At 37.5% G+C, this 22,226-nt stretch overlaps 1 protein-coding gene across 3 annotated transcripts in view; it reads left to right on the top strand.

Annotated features, from left to right (window-relative positions):
• RYR2 (ryanodine receptor 2) overlaps nucleotides 1–22,226 on the top strand; it is a 719,519-nt gene that overhangs the window by 312,395 nt on the left and 384,898 nt on the right. For all 3 annotated transcript variants that reach the window (XM_079900749.1, XM_079900747.1, XM_079900748.1), the window contains exon 11: nucleotides 19,084–19,158. In XM_079900749.1, the coding sequence (XP_079756875.1) occupies nucleotides 19,084–19,158 (75 nt within the window). The remainder of the gene's footprint in view (nucleotides 1–19,083; nucleotides 19,159–22,226) is intronic.

Raw genomic sequence — 22,226 nt, 5'->3', positions numbered from 1 at the left:
ATTGTTTAGACAGCAGAGCAGCATTTAGTCAGACATGGGAACGTTTGAGGGACCCTGGGCATGCGGGTGAAGGTATGGTAGAGCGTAGATTTTAGGGGAAGAGACGCTCAACTGCATCAAAGAAAACCCTCTTCTGTTTTGAAATGAATGTGGCAGGTGAGAGGTGGGGAAGGGCTCCTCCTTCTTAAGCTTTAGAAGCCAGGAATGGATGAGGATAGTTTCTAACAGTTGGGTTTTTTCATTTCCAAATGAGAATATTCAGCGTCGGATAGATCCCGGATTTCTTAGACTAAGCTCGCGGGCAATGACTGCAGTTTTCCACCTCTCCTGCACGTTAGAGAGCCTGTATGTTAAAGACAGGTTTTATTAAAAATGATACTTACAGAGCAGATTTCCTGCTAATTGGTTGTTTTGGGGGATGCCTTTTATTTGTTTTTTTAATTTTATATTGGAGTATAGTTGATTTACAATGTTGTGTTAGTTTCAGGTGTACAACAAAGTGAATCAGTTATACATATACATATATCTATTCTTTTTCAGATTCGTTTCCCATATAGGTTATTACAGGATATTGAGTAGAGTTCCCTGTGCTATGCAGTAGGCCCTTGTTGGTTATCTATGTTATATACAGTAGTGTGTATATGTTAAGCTCAACCTCCTAATTTATCCTTTCCTGCCGTCTTTCCCCTTTGGTAACCATAAGTTTGTTTCCTAAGTCTGTGAGTCTCTTTCTGTTTTGTAAATAAGTTCATTTGTGTCATTTTTGTAGATTCCACATGTAAGTGATAGCGTACAGTATTTGTCTTTCTCTGTCTGACTTACTTCGCTTAATGTGATCATCTCTCCTGCTGGTTGTTATTACATTGCTGTAATTCTTTACATTGCTGGTTATTACAGAGAAAACTAGGGGAAATGTCAAAGACATTTTGGTATTGGTCTGGGTCCGCTTTCCCATTGCATGCATACTGAAGGCTGCTCCTGTCCCCCGTCCTGTATTATTCTTGATTTAATGTTACTCATTTCTGTGTCAAATTAATCTCAATATGTATTCAGATTAACACATTGCAGCTCTTTCTAGGTAGTGATGTCAGTAAGAACACATCCTTAGTGCCCCTTGTACGGCGTGTTTACACGGGTGAAATTAGATTGAAATGGATGTCAGACTTGACATGCCTCATGACATCCCATTCTCCCTCATGACTTGAGGGAGAAAATGAGTCAGAAATAGGCAACAGGAGCCTGAGGGATGTTGCTTAAGACTGAAAGTTATCTATGTCTTGATTACACAGTGAGATTGAACAATTTTTTGCATGTAATGATAAAAGTAATTCCTTAAATTTTACATTTATAGAGCCCTTTATTCCTTCAAGTATTCTTAATATCAGTGTGTAGAAATTTCTTTATCTTCCCCTGTCCTCACGCTAAGTCCCTTCAGTGTCTTACAGAATGAGGGGAAGGCAAAGGACGGTACAGCCAGGAGGCAGCCTTTCTTTAATTGATGTGAATCTGTATTGGGGGAAAAACGCATAGTGATAACCTTAAAAATGTATTTTGATTCATTTTTTAAAAAGAAGTAAAAATAATTTGACTTTCTGAGAGCTGGAGAAGTTCCAGGGAAATATATAAAGATTTCTTTTAACTCATAATTCTTCACACTAATTATGATCTGGCTGCACTCAATTATATTCTGTTATTAAAGTTAAATAACTAAAGTCAAATCAGGTTTGTTACAAGAAGTAGTGGAATTGATTAAGGAGATGGCCAGAAGTGACAGTTGCTTCTGAGTAATTTAGGACCATTTTGGTCGTAAATGCTGGGTTAGTAAGTGGATTTGTCAATCTGCTCATGCCTCCTTCCCATGACAAGTTTTGAATATACATAATAGAACTATAATTGTAGCAGTTGAAAATGCAGTTCAGTGATGGGTACTGTAGTTCTAGATACCGATGCAGTGATCTTTTATTAGTATTATTTTATAATCTATTTTACGGAAGTATAGTTGATTTACAATGTTGTGTTCGTTTCTGCTGTACAGCACAGTGATTCCGTTATACATATATACACATTCCTTTTCATATTCTTTTCCATTATGGTTTATCGCAGGATATTGAATATAGTTCCCTGTGCTCTACAGTAGGACCTTGTTGTTTATCCATTGTATATGTAACAGTTTGCATCTGCTAACCCCAAACTCCCACTCCATCCCTTCCCACCATCCCCACCCACCCTTGGCAACCACAAGTGATGAAGTGATCTTTAACTACCTCTTCACACTTAGATCTGTATATGTATGTGGTCTCCTGTGCATTGTCATGGGAGTGTTAACCAGACCCCCAGAATGAAGAGCGTACATTGTCCCATTCAGTTAAGTGGAATTGAATGAAGCCTACCAAAGTTAAATTAAACATATATTTTCCCCACACTTCCTGCTCATGTTGCTTTTACGGATTGAACTCTGACATGTTCGTGACGTAAAGCATCACTGTGGTTTTATTTTAAATTTCTTGAGATTTTTCCAGAAAGATGTGGGACTCTAAAATTGCCAGTATACAACTGGTCTAAACAACAATAAAAGTCGTAAAATTATCATCTATAGACGTTGTGAGCAGGCGGGGGAAAGGGAGAAATGCACGGAACGTTAACTGTAGAATTGTAATTTCTTTGTTCTTTTTCAAACTTTTCAAATAGTGAGATGGGATAAATTAAGGAGAAACAAGTTCTGCTACTTGGCAAGAGATCTGTCGGATGCCACACAGCTTTTAAATTATTGCTTTAAAAAAAGATTTCATTCTGGAGCCTTGAAATTTGATTATCAGTTTTCATTTCAAGCATGAAGTCTTTTATGTGGGGAATGTTTTCTGTTCTAGATTCTGTCTCTGGATTGCACGTTATTACTTGCATCCATTTTTACGGAATACAATAAAATGTCAACAAAGGCATTTACTTCACGTGCACACACGCTTACTAATGGATTAACTATGCACTACCTGAATTAAGTATGTCATACTTTTAAATTAATAAGTTTTAAGAAAGATGAGTTAGGGGAGTGTTATTCAGAATTATTATGTGAGATCTCTGATGTGGAAACCGGTATTAGGGGAACGTTTTTTGAAAAGCATCATTTGTATGTTAAAACAGTTTTTACCACATAGCTCATAGGTAATTTTATTCATTTAATAAAAATCTGTGGAATGACCACCATGTTCTGAGTGCTGGGGTTGTTAGTATCTAAAAAGATACAAAGTCTCTTTTCTCAAGGAGTTTACATTCTAGTGGGGATATGTAACAATAAAAACTTAAATATGCTTGTTTATAAATGCACACACGTACCCATGCATGCATAGATAAAATACACCTGATGGGGGGTGTGTGTGTGTGTGCGTGAGAGAGAGAGAGAGAGAGAGAGAGAGAGAGAGAGAGAGAGAGAGAGAGCACAGGCAGGCTTGAGTGTGGATAGAGAAGTTGTCCTGTTTCCATCTTACCAGGCATTACTCTTGGCATATACTTGCTCTGTCTTGTTCCTTTCAAACTCAGGACCATTAAGTCATTGTTTCTGACAATGTCTGGAAATAAATGCTACAGTTGCTTTCCAGAATGTGACTCAGCAGGCGAAAGCCGTGCCGTATGTATGCATGACAATAGTTTTGCCTTCACGCCCCTTTTAATATTATGATTCAGTGAGCTTTACTTGTGAATAATTGATAAGGCATGAGATGGGTTTGATCTAATGAATTAAGTGTCTCTCTGTCTGGCTTAGAAGGAGAGGCGTGGTTTATGTCTACGTACACAATCGGATGACTAATACCCCGCAGGGTTTGTATGCCCTCAGTCACCTACCTCGGCGCAAGCTTCTGAGCCTGCGCTGTTTTACTCCAAAACGGTCAAGTTATCATATAAGAACTTTCCTTCCTTCTCTTCGTGTCCTGTGTATACCTCTTTAGCCTGCATCTGGGGATAGGACAGGTTTCCCAAATAGTTTTGCTACAAGAGTAGGCACATGAAGGAGCGCTATTTTTTTCTTCTTTGCCTCTTCTCCCTGGAGAGAGATGCAGTCTTTCCCCTAAACTTAACCTCCCTGCTGATGGCAGAGAGCACCCTGGCCTTGCTTCAGCCTGTCATCATTTAGCAGCCTGACTTGGTCTAGAGCCGCACTCTCAAGGAACGACTGGGCTAGAAGGCACTGTTTCCAAAATACAAGCTTTGAAGGCAAAGGATTAAAAATATTCACAGAAATTGGAGCCACGGGATAAGAGTAAAAATGAAAAAAAAACCAATTGAGGTGTTGGATGCACTGAAAATGAGTGACTGGCAAGAGACAATAGATTAAAAATCAACACTGAGAAAGAGAAATCTCCCAGTTATTTTCTCAGTGAAAATTTCAGACCATTTTTACTGGTCCACGTTTAGTTTCTTAACTTAATCTAGGTGTAAGCAATATCTTTCAGGAAGAAAAGAAAAGCTTCCTCTTTTTTAAATTTCCAGATTCCTTTGTGGCTGTGTTATATTCCCTACGGAGTGAAAAGTAAAAGTAGCAAATGTTTGTTGTTGTTTTTCTGCTCCAGTCCTAGTTATACGACTCTTTAATACGGATTCGGAGTGTAAGGATGTTATTGTTTTTAATCCACGATTATTCATTTATATTTTATGCAGACGTGACATCTCAAAACATACTGATCTTGGGTGGCCTCGGCTTGCGAGGCTTGAAGCAGGATTTCAGTTCCCGGCCAGAGATTGAGGTTGGGCAGCGGCAGTGAGAGCGCTGAATCCTAATCACTAGACCGCCAGGGACCAGTGGCCAGCGACAAGGCCCTGGCCCGTCAGCTGCGTAGAAATGAATTTCCACATAGAGGTGGAAAGCAGTGAAGCAAGTAAAGTGTTTATTAGGAGGAAAAAGAGTATAGTACGTGTGGATAGCCACACGGGTGGCTCAGAGAGAGAGAGTCGCACCCTTGTGGTAGTTTGAATCACTGTTGTGGGGCATTTCTTCCGGATTTCCTTTGACCAGTCATCTTGCTTTGCCTGGTTCTGAGTCCGTATTTGGTCTACCTCAGGGTCCTCCTCTGTGTGCGTGCGCATCTCTTAGCCAAGATGGATTCCAGCAAAGAGGCCTGTGGGTAGTTGGCATCACTTACTGTGGGGTGGCGCCGCCTCCCTTTTCGACCTCCAAGGAGCCTTTCTGTGCGTGTGTAGTCAGGAAGGTCTCCTTGACTTCGAGGATGAGGAATATGTGGTCTTTTATCTGGGCAGGGCCCAGCCTCCTCTATCATCCTGCTTTTATGGAGTTTCTGCTGTTATGGAGTTTCTGTCCACAGAGGAGACACTGCTCAGCCTGAGGCCCATCCGTGTCCTGTCTCAATACCTGTTTCCCCTTGTGCAGCAACTTGAATAGAAATATCACAGACTCAGTCCTGAGTAAATATGTGATGCTCCTCTAAGTGTTGCACAGGCATATACTTTCGATTTCTCTGATACTATGAAGAGGTTCCTGGGAGCTTGCCTGGGGCTTAGCTGCTCAGCCACTCTCTTAGGCCCTTACGTAGTAGACTGGTGTGCAAGCAGAAATCCTACTGAGAAAATGTGTAAACTGAAACACTTATAATTTCTCTTTGCAATAATCTTTTAATCCTGGGTCTGTTTTTCAATTCCTTTAATGCTTATTGAGGGCTTGTATGTTCTAGGCATTTCGATGTGTGCTGGCTATAAAAAAATGAGATCGTAGAAAACGTATCTTACTATTCTACCCGTTGAGGAGGATTAGACAAGGAGGAATCTGTGCTGACCTTTGATTTTGAGGTGATACTTTCGCCAGCCTGTAAGTTAGTAGAACAAGCTTCTCTTCCCCAGAATTGTTTGGAACCTGCCACTCAGTATCAACTCTCAATGGAAATGGTGTGTGAGAAATTTTTCTGTTTTTCAAAGGATTCATAGGTGAATCCTCAACATCCAGGGTCTGGTAACACATTACCACACGGAACTTAATTTGGTTGAGGACGTGTTGGTAGTAGAATTGTCTGTGTCTTTAACTGCCCCAGGTAAATGGCATATATCACATACTGCCATTTATTATCTTTACTGGTGTGTGTGTTCATCTCTTCTGTTTAGTTTTCAGCCAGGATTGTATCATTCATTTCTGTCCCCCTTTCATAGAGTGACAAATATATGGGAATCTGCACACAAATGCTGATTGTTTTGTGTTTGTGAAAGAAATTAATGGAGGAAAAAAAGTCATGCACTTCCTTGTAGGTTGTTTAAGAAGAGCAGTGGGATGCATGCATTGAGAACCGCTCTGGTTAATTCAGAGGGGTTTGAGGTCCCCGCTTGTAGGATTTCAGTGACTCCTAAAAGATTATTGTCTGCTTGCGATTCCAGGAGGGGCAGAAACCAGCCGACCAACCTGAATGAACAGAACACTATTTTGAGGCCTATGAGTCCCACATCCTTGGCTAAGAGCCTTCTCTATTGGAAGCATCTTGACTTCACGTCACTCCACAGGGAAGAATCCCTATTCCTACAGCAGGAGTCTGAGCCTTGAAGACAGTGATTTAAACAAACTGGTGGGGTGGTTTGTGGATATTTTGACAGTATGATGTATGTTATGGATTTTTTCAGAGAAAACTCACATACTTGCCAACATGCCAAACTTTTGCCTGCGAGGGAATTTTTGTGATGTTAACGTATGTTTTCTCCCAGTATTTTTCCTATTATTTTTCTCCACTTAAGCAGCTAGCAGTCCCAGTGCACTTTCTCCTCAGGGGAGGTTTGAGAGTTGGCAGAAAGCTGAACTTTTCTAGAAGGCACTTCCCTTCCTGACTTTTATTCCCTAAAGACTAAATCCAAGGAGGTTGTTATGCTTAGTGTCTTGCACACAGGGAGAGAGAGGTTCCCTCTGACAGAAAAAGAAGAGAAGAAAGGATTTTGCCACAGACTCAGAACACACATGGAGCAAATGGACGCCCATAAGCCAGAAATATATGAACCACAGCCCAAACCTCACACTTTATATGAAATCTAATTCAAATGGATCATGGGCTTAAATGTAAAACATGAAACTATAACACATTTAGGAAAAAATCTTTGAGATCATAGAGTTTATAACTTGACATCAGAAACATGTCCATGAAAGGAAAACATTAATAAATTGATCTCATCAAAATGAGAAAATTTTATTCTGTGAAAGTCCCTGTGAAGAGGATGAAAAGATAAGTTATAGACAGGCCAAAGATATTTGCAAATCATATGTCCAACAAAGGACAAATAATCTGAAAATACAGAAAGAACTCTCAAAGCTCAACAGTAGCAAACAACCTAATTAGAAAATGGTTGCAAAACATGGATGGTGGTTTCACTGAAAGGGCATACAGATTGCAAGTAAGCACAGGGAAAGATGTTCAGCGTCATTAGCGATGGTGGAAATACAAGGCCACCAGGTGCTATCACTACACACTTATCAGAATGGCTAAAACAAAACAAAATACTGATAACCAAATGTTGGTGAGGATGCAGGGAAACTGGATCGCTCATAAATTGCTTGTAAATGGTATAGCCGCTCTGGGGAACATTTTGACAGTTGCTTAACAAACTAAACATGCACTGCCATACGACGTAGCAATTGCATTTCTGGGTGTTTATCTCAAAGAAACAAAAACTGTGTTCACAAAAATACGTCTTCACAAATACTTAGTGTAAAGCAGCTTTATTTGTAATAGCCGAAAACTGGAATCAGCCCAGATGTCCTTCATCCAGGGAATGGTTATCCAATCTGCAGTACAACCATAGCATGGGATGCTGCTTGGCAATAGAAAGGAACGGCCTATTGATACATAACAGTTGCGATGGATCTCCCGGCGGTTATGCTGAGTGAAAATTGTCAATCCCAGAAGATCACATACTGTGTGAGTCCATGTTTATAACATTTTTGAAATGAATCTTAGAACTGGAGGACGGATTAGTGGTTATCCAAGGTGAGGGAAGCAAGAGAGGAGAGCGAGAGGGAGGTAGGTTTAGTTAGAAAAGGGCAATGTGAGGCATCCTTGTGGTGTAGGACCTTTACAATGATGGGGTTCCAGGAAGTTACCCAGTTAATAAAATGGTATAGAATTTAATACGCACACACAGACACATACTCAAACGAATATAAGCAAAACTGGAGAAATTTAATAATATCTTCCTTGAAAAACCGTTATATATATATATTCAATTACATATGTATGTAACTTGAATATATGTGTAGTTACATATATGTGTAACTATTATACTATAGTTTTAAAATATAGTTACATATATAATAGTACATATATAGGTAACAGTTACATATATATGTAATACATAGTTACATGTATATGTAATAGTTACATATATAACTATTAGTTACATATATATTACATATATAATAGTTACACGTGTAACTATTAAGGTTATGTATATATGTAACTATTATATTAGGGTTGAAAAATATTACTATTAAGGGAAACCAGACAGATGTTCAAAGGATTTTTCTATATTCTCACAACAGCATGTGAATCTATGGTTATCTTAAAAAAATTTTTTTAAAGCATTCATAGAGACTGGGGAGGGAGCAGATTTTCTGAGTTCCACTTTCAGGCTGACCAGTACTCTGCTCCCTGAGAACTTGCTACTCCCCATTTCATCCTGGCTTATCAGGAGGTGGCAAGACTCAGAGGGCAGTGGCTGTGGGGTTTTTCACTTGAGCAAAATGTTCTGAGCCTCTCAAGTAAATGGAAAGCATCAGCCCTCAGACTGGACAGGAGCATGTGAGTAGAGCCCTGCACTTAGAAGATCTAACAAATGAACTGGGCTGACTCCCCAAGGTCCGAGATTACTGTACTACTCCAGCAACAATAATAAGTGCTTGAGGGCTTCCCTGGTGGCGCAGTGGTTGAGAGTCCGCCTGCCGATGCAGGGGACATGGGTTCGTGCCCCGGTCCGGGAAGATCCCACATGCCACAGAGTGACTAGGCCCGTGAGCCATGGCCGCTGAGCCTGCGCGTCTGGAGCCTGTGCTCCGCAACGGGAGAGGCCACAACAGTGAGCGGCCTGCGTACCACAAAAACCAAACCAAAACAAAAACAAAACAAAACAAAATAAGTGCTTGAATTCCACACTAGCTTGATGGACTGAAAGTTGAAAATAATTGTATTTTAAAGAGAATTTTTTTAAGTGATGGTGATAACAATAGTAGATGAGTTATTCCAAGCCATGTTTCCCTCTGAGAAAAACCAAAAATCTGTTCAAAGATAATTGAGAGCTAAAAAAGTAGTGAAAATGTGTGGAGCCAGGTTCCCAAAATAGGAGACGGAGGAGTGAGTTCGGCATCTGAGGAAGCTGCTTCTCTCCAGGGGATTGCAGTGGCTGAGTGGCTCAGAAGTGGGGCAGAGCTGTTGGAAGCATCAGAGTGCAAGTGGATCAAAAGTGGTAGTACAAGACCCAGCAAAGAAGAGGCACTTTAGGAGGGAACTCAAAGAACTATACCCTTGAAGCAGTGAGGAACTGGAAATAGAGCAGCCCTTGCAAGTATTGAAACTCAGCCTCAAATAATATTAATTACCATTTGGATTAAGATGATGTGGGATTGCTGGTGCCCCTAGATTACTTTACCTGCGAGAAGCAAAAGTACATCTTTGGGGGCTGGGGGACTAACACAAAGAACTCAAGTGATTTCTGTGTTTTACACATACTGTATCTAATAATCAAAATTAAACACGCTATTTTGTTTCAATCCTGACTGATGTACTGCAGTACAGTTCTGGCACCAACTCCCCAGAATTAATAGATCATACAGATTACGGGCTTTGTTCCCTACAAAACTGCCCTTATCTCAGACAACAGCCACAAGGAGAGGGGTGGTCCTCAGACCATCTGTACTGCTGTACAACTGGCTACAAATTTGGGGGCTCCCATAACCCCTTTAGATTTAAGAACTCAGGAAAGTGCTGTACTTACGAGTACAATTTTATTATAAAGGATTACAAATCGGGCCAGATGTAGCTATGTATAGGGCGAGGTCTGGGAGGGTTTCAAACGTAGAGTTTCTTTTCCCTGTACCTGTGGATCAAGACATCTTACCCTCCTGGCACATCATCGTGTCCATCATCCAGGAAGTTCAGTCAAGCTTTTGTCCTAGAGTGTTTTTCTTGGGGTTTTGTTATGTAGGAGTGTTTGAGTTCAATCATGTACTCAATTATTTAATTAATCTCTACCACACTTTCACTCCTCAGAGGTCAGGCTGGATCAAACTTCCAACCCTCTGGTCATCTGATTTGTCTTTCCAGCATGGCCAACCCTCTTACTGAAGCTATCTGGGGGCCCACGACGAGTGCCCCCATTACCATAAATGAAGGTGTGATCTAAGAGGCTCATGAAAAACATAGTCTCTTACATCACTTGGGAAATTCAAGGGTTTAGAATCTCCCTTCTAGGAACCAGGGGCATGGGTCAGCCAGATTCTTTGTTATACAGCACAGGCATATAAGATAGGACCCACCTGAAAAGCAAAGGCAAACACACTATAGAAAAAGGCATACAGGTCATGGATACACAGATAATAGTGTTATCACAAGTAGAATTTAAAATATTTATGATTATTATCTAAGAATTAAAAGACCAGGTGAATAAATTTGGTGGAGAACTGGTAACTATAAGAAGGGGTCATATAGACATTCTAAAACTGAAAATTAAAATAACTGATATTAGAACAGATAGATTTAATATCAGCTTCGACATAGCTGAAAAGAGAATTATTGAACTGGAAATAATGTCAGAAGAAATATTCTGACCTAATACTGAAACACTGATAGTCAAAAGATTGGGAAATATGAAAAAGAGCATACGAAATACATGGTAAATAATGAATGGTCTATCATACATGTATTGGAGTTCCAAAATAAAAGGATAGAGAAGAGAAGGAGGCAGCAGGAGAAGGAAAGCAGGAGGGAGACAGAGAACAAGAAAAAGAGTGCTTGCAAGTACACAAGGCACAGGCAATGTTTAATACAGTTGCTTAAGAATTCTCCACAACTGACTAAGTATATCAAGCCACAGATTCAAGAACTATGAACCCTAAGTAAGACAAATGAAAAGAAACCACACTTACATCAGACTAAAAGTACTGAAAAGTAAACACAAAATTAAACACTTAAAAACGGATAGAAAAAAGACGTGATATATCTTTAAGGGGACAACAGTAAGATTTACAGCTCAGTTCAAGTAAGAGACAATTGGAGACATTGGATGTAAGCTTAAAAGTGCTTAAAGAAAGTAACTGCCAACCTGCCGATCTAGTAAAATGTGATATTTTTCAAAACAAAAGAAAAGCATAAAAGTGGCTAAATTTTATAATCATCCTCTTCATTTTCTTCCTAGTATAGTCCTAGTATATTTTCTCCTAATATATAAATATTTAAAAAAACATTAAATAAGTGATTTTTAAAAATTAAGACTTTTGAAATTGAAGCATAGTTGATTTATAATATTGTGTTAGTTTCAGGTGTACAACATAGTGGTTCAGTTATTTTTTTATTATGTTCCATTATAGGTTATTACAAGATATTGAATATAATTCCTTGTACTATACAGTAAATCCTTGTTGCTTATCTATTTTATGTATAATAGTTTGTATCTGTTAAATGCCATATCCCTAATTTGTCCCTCCCCACTTTTCCCTTTTGGTAACCATGAGTTTGTTTTCGGTGTCTGTGAGTCTGTTTCTGTTTTGTATATAGGTTCATTTGCATTATATTTTAGATTCCCCATAAAAGTGATAACATGTAGTATTTGTCTTTCTCTGTCTGACCTGTTTCACTAAGCATAATATTCTTTGGCCCATCCATGTTGCTGCAAATGGCAATACTTCATTCTTTTTATGGCTGAGTGGTATTCCATTGTATACATATACCACACCTTCTTAAGCCAGTCGTCTGTTGATGGGCACTTGGTTGTTTCCATGTTTTGGCTCTTGTAAATAGTGTTGCTGTGAACATTGAGGTGCATGTATCTTTTCGAATTAGAGTTTTTATTTTCTCAGGATATATACGCAGGAGTTGGATTGCTGCATCACATGTTAGCTTTATTTTTAGTTTTTTAAGGAACCTTTATACTGTTTTCCATGGTGGCTGCATCAATTTAGATTCCCACCAACAGTGTAGGAGGGTTCCCTTTTCTCCACACCCTCTCCAGCATTTATTATTTGTAGACTTTTTGATGATACCCATTCTGACACGTGTGAGTTGATATCTCATTGTGGTTTTGATTTGCATTTTTCTAATAATTACTGATGTTGAACATATTTTTATGTGCCTTTTGACCATCTATAACTCTTCTTTGGAAAAATGTCTCTTTAGGTCTTCTGCCCATTTTTTGATTGGGTTTGTTTTTTCCATATTGAGTTGTATGGAGCCCTTTGCGTATTTTGGATATTAACCCCTTGTTGGTCACATTGTTTACAAGTATTTTCTCCCATTCCGTATGTTGTCTTTTTGTTTTGTTGATGGTTTCCTTTGCTGTGCAAAAGCTCTTAAGTTTGATTAGGTCCCATTTGTTTATTTTTGTTTTTATTTCTTTTGCCTTGGGAAACTGCTGTAAGAAGACATTGGTACGATTTATGTCAGAGAATGTTGTTCCTATGTTCTCTTCTAGGAGTTTTTTGGTGTCATGTCATATATTTAGATCTTTAAACCATTTGGAGCTTATTTTTGTATATGGTGTGAGGGAGTGTTCTAATTTCTTTGATTTACATGTAGCTGTCCAGCTTTCCCAGTACCACTTGTTGAAGAGATTGTCTTTTCTCCATTGTATATTCCTGCCTCCTTTGTCATAGATTAATTGACCATAGATGCATTGGTTTATTTCTGGGCTCCCTATTCTCTTCCATTGATCTATATATCTGTTTTTGTGCTAATAACATGCTATTTTGATTACTGTGGCTTTAATAAGCATTACTTTTTGGAGGAGTTTCAGATTTACAAAGAAATTGAGCAGGAAGTACAGATACGTCCCACATATCGCTTCCAGACCTTCCTCTGCAGTTTTCCTATTATTAAAATGTTGCTTTAGTGTGGTACTTCCTTTACAACTGATGAGTCAATATGGACACATTAGTATTAATTAAAGTCCGTTATTTACATTAGGATTCACTTTTAGTTTTGTATATTTTCTGGGTTTTGAGAAATGTATAATGACATATATCCACCCTTGTAATGCACACAGAATAGTTTCAGTGCCTTAAAAATCTCCTGTACTTTACCTATTTAAGACTATCCTTTTTTCATTGGAAGGAGTGGAGCACCTTTGTGCCTTTGTCAAAGGTCAGTTGACCATATTCGTATGAGCCTATTTTAGGGATCTCTATTTTGTTCCGTTTATGTATTTGTCTGCTCTTTCACCAGGACCACACCATCTTGATTACTGTAGCTTTCTAGTAAGTCTTGAAGTTTGGTAGTGTCGTTCTTCCAACTTTGTTCTCCTTTAATATTGCGTTGGGTATTCTGGGTCTTTGGCCTTTCTGTATAAACTTTACAATTGCTTTGAAGATAACTGATTAGTTTCCTAGGGTTATCGATTGGGTTTGAGTTGAATCTATGGATCAGGTTGAGAAGAACTGATATCTTGACCGTATTGAGTCTTCCTGTTTGTATATGTGGAATGTTTCTCCAGTTATTTACTCTTTGATTTCTTTCATCAGACTTTTGTAGTTTTTCTCATATAGATCTTGTACATATTTTGTAAGAAATATACCTTTCTTTTCCTTTTGGTGGTAATATAAATAGTATTGTGTTTTAATTTCAAAGTTTTGTTGTTCATCACTGGTATATAAGAAAGTTGAGCTTGTCCATTAATCTTTCCATTAATCTTCTATCCTGTAACCTTCCTATAATTGCTTCTTAGTTTCAGGAGTTTTATTTTTGTTGTTGATTCTTTGGGATTTTCTACATAGACCGTCATGTCATCTGCAAAAGAAAACAGTTGTTTTTTTTTTTCTCTCCTCAATTCACATACCTTTTTTTCCTTGTTTTATTGCATTAGCTAATACTTCTAGTACAATGTTGAAAAGGATTGGTGAGAGGGGAAATTCTTGCCTTTTTCTGTATCTTGGGGGAAATTATTTAGTTTCTCACTATTAAGAATGATGTTGATTGTAGATGATCTTCATGAAGTTGAGGACGTTCCCTCCTATTCCTAGTTTTCTAAGAGTTTTCACTGTGAATGGATGTGGGATTCTGTCAAATGCTTTTTGCATTTATTGATATGATAACATGGTTTTTATTCTTTAGCCTGTGCATGTGATGGATTTTATGAATGTTCAGTGATACTTTAAATTAATAAACTTATGTGTACAAAAGGAGAAAAGTAATCATTTTTGCTACATGGATTAAAGCAGCACATTTCTTTTGAGGTAAAAAGTAGTGATAGTTCCTATGGATACCAATTATGACTTTTAAAGTCTATCTCGTTAGGATTTAAAGAAACATTTTTCAAAAGAGAATTTAGTTCTCTGGTCAGTCATTCATTTATTGAACATCAAGTTTGGAAAAATGAAGAATTCTGATATTATTTTACTGCTCTTCATTGCAGTAACTAAAATACAGTGATATGACTTTTTTGTCCCTACTGAATTCTACATAAGCATGTCAATCTTTAGAAGCCAGTAAACTACTCTTCTTTATTTTTAACTTGTGTAATTGATTCATCATCAAAATTGGATGCGACTGATTACATTTCCTTGTATTATTTTTGTTCCCTCTTTTGTTGTTCAGCGTTTGTTACACGCTCTAGCCTCTCTCTGGACAAGAAAGAAACCAGTATGTTTTCAAAAAGTAGAACACTAATGACAACATCCCTTATCCCCATTGCTTTAAGGTCATATGGTAAATGTTAAAAGAAATAGTTCACTTGAAGGAAAAAAAAAGGTGGTGTCTGTGGTACTACAGTAATAATTGACTATGAGCTGTCCAGTGTTAAAATAATATACTAAATTTAAGGCTTCCTTATGTTGAAGAAACAAAAGTAAATTGAAAATGACCTAATTGTTATTTTTGTAATTCATGTATAAGACAATTCTTTTGCTCATGCTTCACTGATCAAACTAATGTTTTTGGGATGATCCAAGTGTTCGGAAACACTCTGAATTTATCTGTAGTTATCGTGGGGAGAAAAGAAAAGGAATCACTCACAATGTAGATATTAATTCCAGATTTAGAAATATAAATAGATAAATTGGACTTTCTCTCAGTTATTATGGTGTTTAATTTTATGTGTCAACTTGACTGGGCCACACAGTATCCAGATATTTTATCAGATTATTTGATCAAATTATTATCAGATTATTTGATCAAATTATTATTGTTTCTGTGAGGGTGTTCTTAGATGGGTTTACCATTTAAATCTATAGACTGAGTAAAGCAGATTGCTCTCCCTCCTGTGGGTGGGCCTCATATAATCAGTTAAAGGCCTGAATAGAACAGAAAGGCTGACTCTTCGTGAATCAGAGGGACCTCTTTCTGCCTAACTGCCTTTGAGCTGAGACATCAATTATTTCTTACCTTTGAACTGAAACCGAAACATCAGTTCTTCTTGGATATGGAACCTGTCAGTCTTTGGAATGGGACTATACCATTGGCTCTCCTGGTTTTCAGGTATTTGGGCTTGGACCGGAACTTGTATCATCAGCTCTCCTGGGTCTCCAGCAGATTTTGGGACTTGTCAGCCTCCATGATTGCATGAGCAGACTCCTTATAGTAAATTCTTTCTATAAAATTATATATATATATATATATACACACACACACACACACACACACACACACACACACTCACACTCACACATATATATGAATGTATTTTTATATAACATATATTCTATATGTTAAGATTTATACATATATATATCTCTCCACAACTTGGATCACAGCTTAGATGACTACTGTTGGTATGTAGTGGGTAGAGGCCAGGGATGTGAAAAATATCCTACAGTGCCCAGGACAGCCCCCCACAGCAAAGAACTACCTGGACCAAAGTGTCAGTAGTGCTACTGTTTAGAGACAGGTAGGCCATAGTTTCCTAACATTGGCTCCCCCTTACGACGAGCTGGGGAGCTTTTAAAACACCTGACTCCAAATTTGGCTTAATTGGCCAGTGGTGAGGGCAAGGTTTCAGGATTCTAAAAGCTATCCACATGATTATATTCACAACCACCATTAAAAGCCCCTACTGAGGACCCTGGTCATTGATGTACCTAAAATTCTTAGGTTATAATGGATGGATCAGGGTGATCCTGAATCAAGTTTAATGTCAAAAGATAAACAAGTAGTCATTATTACCTCCTGATGTGATGTCATAGGAAGGCAAACACCAATTTCTGAAATGTCCTTGCCAAAGAATCACAAACTTGAACCTGAGTAAGTTTCTAGATTTCTAGAATCTATCACGTAGAGGCAGATGTTAAAAAACACTGTGAGGATGTTATCAGCAAAATTCAGAATGTAGAAAATACTCCAGGACAAATGATACAGTTTTTTTGTGAACAAATGGCAAGAAGGAAAAAAGAAGAGGAAGGGAGAACTGTTCTAGAATAAAATAAAGACACCAAACCAATTTATGCATCTCATTGGGATCTTGATTTGAAAAAGCAACAGAAAGAAAAAGACATTTTTTTCTTGAAGAACAATTTATTCAGATTTTTCCCATCCTGTGACATGATGGATAAAAGTAGATTCATTATTAAAAAAGAATAAAATTTGAAAGCAAGTTAACCTGAGAATGATTACCTCATGTTTCTCGGTAGGATGCCTGATCATTCTGTTTTCTATGACTTTTGCTACATTAAAAAATTTTTTATTTTATATTGGAGTATAGTTGATTAACAATGTTGTGTTAGTTTCAGGTGTACAGCAAAGTGATTCAGTTATACATATACATGTATCTATTCTTTTTCAAATTCTTTTCCCATTTAGGTTATTACAAAGTATTGAGCAGAGTTCCCTGTGCTATACAGTAGGTTCTTGTTGGTTATTTTATTTTATTTTATTTTATTTTATTTATTTATTTTTTGCGGTACGTGGGCCTCTCACTGTCGTGGCCCCTCCCGTTGCGGAGCACAGGCTCCGGACGCGCAGGCTTAGCGGCCATGGCTCACGGGCCCAGCTGCTCCGCGACATGTGGGATCTTCCCGGACCGGGGCACGAACCCGTGTCCCCTGCATCGGCAGGCAGACTCTCAACCACTGCGCCACCAGGGAAGCCTCTGGTTATCTATTTTAAATATAGTAGTGTGTATATGTCAATCCCATACTCCCTGACTATCCCTACCCCCAACCCTTCCCTCCTGGTAACCGTAAGTTCCTTCTCCAAGTCTCTGAGTCTGTTTGTGTTGCGTAAATAAGTTCATTTGTATCTTTTTTTTTAGATTCTGCATATAAGCGATATAATGATTTTTGTCTTTCTCTGTCTGACTTACTTCACATAGTATGATAATCTCCTGGTCCATCCTTGTTGCTGCAAATGACATTAGTTCAATCTGAAAAAGACATTTTTGAGACAATTGGGAAAATTTGAACAGTGAATGGGTATTTCATAAAAACAAATTTTTTTTTTTTTTTTTTTTTTTTTTTTTTTGCGGTACGCGGGCCTCTCACTGTTGTGGCCTCTCCTGTTGGCGGAGCACAGGCTCCGGACGCGCAGGCTCAGCGGCCATGGCTTACGGGCCCAGCCGCTCCGCGGCACGTGGGATCCTCCCGGACCGGGGCACGAACCCGTGTCCCCTGCATCGGCAGGCGGACCCTCAGCCACTGCGCCACCGGGGAAGCCCAGTAAAAACAAATTTTATATATATGTATATCAAGTATAGAAAAATACTTTTGTATTATTTTATGTGGAGGTTGTATGTCGAAGGATAACTTGTGGTTATAGGTAAAACAAGGTTGGCCCTATATTGATCACTGTTGAAACTATGTGCTGGGTGTATTGGGGTTTATTATAATATTCTCTCTCCTTTTGTGTATCTTTGAAAAGTTCCACAATAAAAATAGAATGAGAAGGAATATCTGAGTAGGTAAGAGGAATGCAGGCGAGAATGGTGTTAGGAAAACTGTCAAAGCAGTAGGGTTTTCCAAAGTGTTTAAAATAAATAAGTCCACTGGATTTGGTAACATGAAGGTCATTTGATGGCCTCAGCTAAATCTGTCTCAGTGGAGAAGTGGGTCTGCAGACAAGATTGAGTGCACTGAGGATTAAGAGGAGGTGGTAATGAGGCAGAAAAGCAAGGGAAGCAGGGGAGGAAAATATGGTCACATGTTATTATGTTTGTGACTGGACAGGGTTGTGTGTGTTTGGATGATTAAGAGACCCAGTGGAGAGGGAGATGGTGAGCACTTGGGAAAGAAACAGGAAACAAGTTTTGTTTTCCTTAAACCAATCTCAAGGGGATGGTATAGAGACCAATTTGGATAATGTATACACATTACTTTGCATCACGTCTGACATATTAACAAATTGTTATTACGAGAGCTTTGGAATTTTGGTATGTGTGATGTACATCCAAAGAAATTTCTGTGTGTGTGTGTGACTTTTTTGTTGATATTTACATTTTATTGATGTTTACATTTTCCTATCTCTTATCATTTAACAGATTGTCATGGAAACATTAAAATTAATGTGTTTTCACATTTCTTTAAAATGTTTTAAATGTCTAGAAAGAATTTAGAATCACAAATAATTATATGCATGTGTTGAAATATATTAAACTACACCTAAACTCAAACTCGTAGTGGAGTACGTTTATGGACTTAAGTTTAATGGTGAGAGTATTCACTGGGATAAAGAGAGAAAAATGGCCAGGGTGAGGGAGAGGGGATGAATGGGATGAGAGGGAGTAAAAGACGAAGGAATGTGTTTAAATCAAATGTTTGTTCAGGTCACTGTTGTTATTTTTATTTCCAGTTATATTGTCTCCTACCAAAAAGTAGCTTTTACTGTTTCTCCAAAGCCTTCCCATTTACTTTTCTCTTTGAATTGGCTCGGAAAATTGAGTCCAAGAATGCAACGTTAAAATTGGGCTTTTTATTTCTTTTAACAGAACTGTTCATTACGAAGGTGGTGCTGTATCTGTTCACGCACGTTCCCTGTGGAGACTAGAGACGCTAAGGGTTGCGTAAGTAGAACTTCTAAATACAGCCTGACGCTCCGGGTACAAAGTACCTCGAGTTGCTCTTGTGCTAACAACCAGCAAGCAAATGAAACCCTGAGAAAGTGGAGAGTCTCTCCTCTTTTACCTTCCGCCTTTATTTATCTTTCACTAGCCTACATTCACCAGGTAGTAAGCACCAATTTTATACCATCTGCTTTTGCGTTTAGCCTCATTTGATTTTATAATATTGTCTTGTCCCAGTCTGTGCATCTCCTGGCAGGAAGAGTTCCCAGAGCAGAGTGATGTAAGGTTTGGAGACAGGACAAGTTGTTTGCAACCCTGTCGCACATTTCAGGTCTGGGTTTAACCTTGTAAAGTCACATGTAAAACAGTGGAAACTTGAACCTGAGTGAGATGTGACAGCCATAACTGGCAGTCACTATCTTTACTTACAAATAGCTTGATAGCTGAGTGAGAAATGTGGATTGCAAACAAGTCACTGTGTATTCATTATAGAAACAATGACCTTTTTTTTTCTGGTGACTTCAAAAAGCTGTCCAGAGATTGACTTTTAGTTCCTTTATGTAAATGCAATACTGATGGTAAAGGTGTCATTTTGAACTATTTTAAATAGAATTTAAGTATCAGTTAAATTAAAAATAAAAGGTTGGAAGTTTTAGTCCTTTACCTAAAAATCAGTAAGTTTTCAATGTATGTTCCCTGTTATATGACACTTTAAAAAATTATTGATTTAGGGTAACAGACTTCATGGATGGCTGTAGGGAACTATCTTATTATGGAATAGCTGTCTTTGTCAACCTGATATTTTGAGATTAATGCTTATCTAATGATGATTAAAATGGTTCAGTGGTCTTCAGTTTTTTGTCTTTTTGTTTGTTTTGCTTACATATCCCATACAATGATTTCGAAAAACTTTGTATTTCTTTGATCATTGTTAGGCTTGACATAGAAATTTTTTCATTATCAGTTTAAATAGATGCATAGAATATAACTTACAGTGTATTATAAGTAGTGACATTTTAAGATAAAATGGTTACACCACTCTTATAAAAGTATCCCATTGTCTCTAAGTTCTGCTGTGATTTAATACCCATCTTTGTTTATTTAAAAATACTTGAACATGGTCTCTTTAACAGTGAAAAAATTATATGTTACTCATCTTTCTCATTGAAATCATATTTCCTTTATTCTCCCATGACAGAATAGTACCCCAATTGGAATTTTTTTTATGATTGAAAGACGTTTCTGCTCACTGTGTTATACTCCTGTTCAACAAAAAAAAATGCATGTAAATTAAATTTATCTTTTATATTTTCTGTGATTATAAGTCTGTGACTTTAAAAAAGTGCTTCTATATTAACCCCATTAATTCTTAATTAATTGATGATATTAAATTTCTTCTGTATAAAGTCATAGTTGATCAAATGCACTAAAATATTAAAACTTTTGATAAACATTGAACTTAAAAGTAGAATTTTATGGGAAGTGCACCTCTTAATGTGATGGACAAAGAAGAGATGACATAAAGGAAAGGGAAGACAAGTCGTAGCTTTTGTGTGCTTCATAAGTTATTCAGAGAATTTAGGGAAAAGAATTTCAAATATATACATGTATTTTTATAATTTGCCTTGTGTATTATAAAAATGACAGCTTAATCAGAGAAATGAAATAGTCCAAAAAAGTGAAATTTAGAGAAGTTTTGTTGCCTTTAAAAAACAGACTCCAGATGTGTTTTCACATTTATAGATCTACCTACCCTTCACAATTGTATGCTTAAAGAAATGATTTTTTGTTTTTTTTGAGGAAACCAGGACCTAAATCTGTCTCAATTTATAGGTTTAAAAAAAAAAAGGATGAGAGCTCCTGAAAGCCCAACAAGAGTTCCTTTTTATTGTCAACAATGTTGTTGATGAACTGCAATTACATAAATCCCATTATTCAGCACGTGTTTCTATCCCGTGGTCTTAATTCTGTTCCCCTGCTGTTGACTAATGTTTGAAGTTTGAAAGGGGGAAGTTTGGAGTTTGTTTTAACTTTGAATTTGGTTGACTGATACATAGAAAGGGCCTGGGCCTTCTTCAAATAATGGACATGGAAGGGGGTACTTTATCACCCTGTGTTTGTAGCTGTGCCTCTCAGAATCCAGATGACAGCAAGGGGGCTTGACAGCCAAGGCAGATCAGGGACTTTTTCAGCCATTTAAAAAATTAAAGAGAGGTGTTTTGATTCTACTCTATGACCCTTGATGTATATCTACAGTAGGAAAGCAGGAGGTTCATATGTAAGAGATGTAATTATTTAAAAAAAAATTTTTTTTTAGATTTTGTTGCATCTTTGACCTACTTTGGCCTCACTGTAAATTTACAAATTAGATTGCATTTAATTTGCATGTGTTATTATATGCAATGGCTACATAATTAATTTTTCTTTTTACTTAGGAAGTAATAGTCAGAGATCCTGCTTATGTTCATGACAGAACTTTATTTCCAAAGGTCAATGTTTGTATTATAATTTTTGGGATACCATATGTTTTTTTCCCCTCCAATGAGGCCCCAAACTATGTATTTGTTATAATTTATGTAGTTCAGTAATTACATATTTTATATTGCTTACTTATATAACATTAGTGTTGTCAAAAGTTTTTCAGTATTATGAACATTTTAACAAGGTAAGTTTTAATTTTGGGAGTCAAATATAATAGAAAACACATTCCTGTATTGTACCCCAGTACAAAGTTGTCAGAACACTGTAAGTAGGATATATGTTCGTTTCTGTGATGGGCATGATCACTGCAATTATAAATAATGCATTTTGTATTTTAAGTAAAATTCCACTTTCTTATGTGTTACGCATTTTAAAAAAATTAACATATCATGACAGGTGACCAAATGCTCCTCATTTCTTTGAGATAATTACAAGTAAATATAGATAATACATATGGAACAGTTTTCTAATAACATGGGAAGCTGCTTTATATAACTTCTTTACTATAACTATTTTCAGTTTTTACTGAAATATTATTTTCTTGCCCTTGATTCTCCTGGGCTTTTCCTCTTTTCTTTTGGACCTGT

Source organism: Stenella coeruleoalba (genome assembly GCF_951394435.1).
Source record: "Stenella coeruleoalba genome assembly, chromosome: 16".
Taxonomy (NCBI): domain Eukaryota; kingdom Metazoa; phylum Chordata; class Mammalia; order Artiodactyla; family Delphinidae; genus Stenella; species Stenella coeruleoalba.
This window is presented reverse-complemented; position numbering and strand designations above follow the sequence as displayed.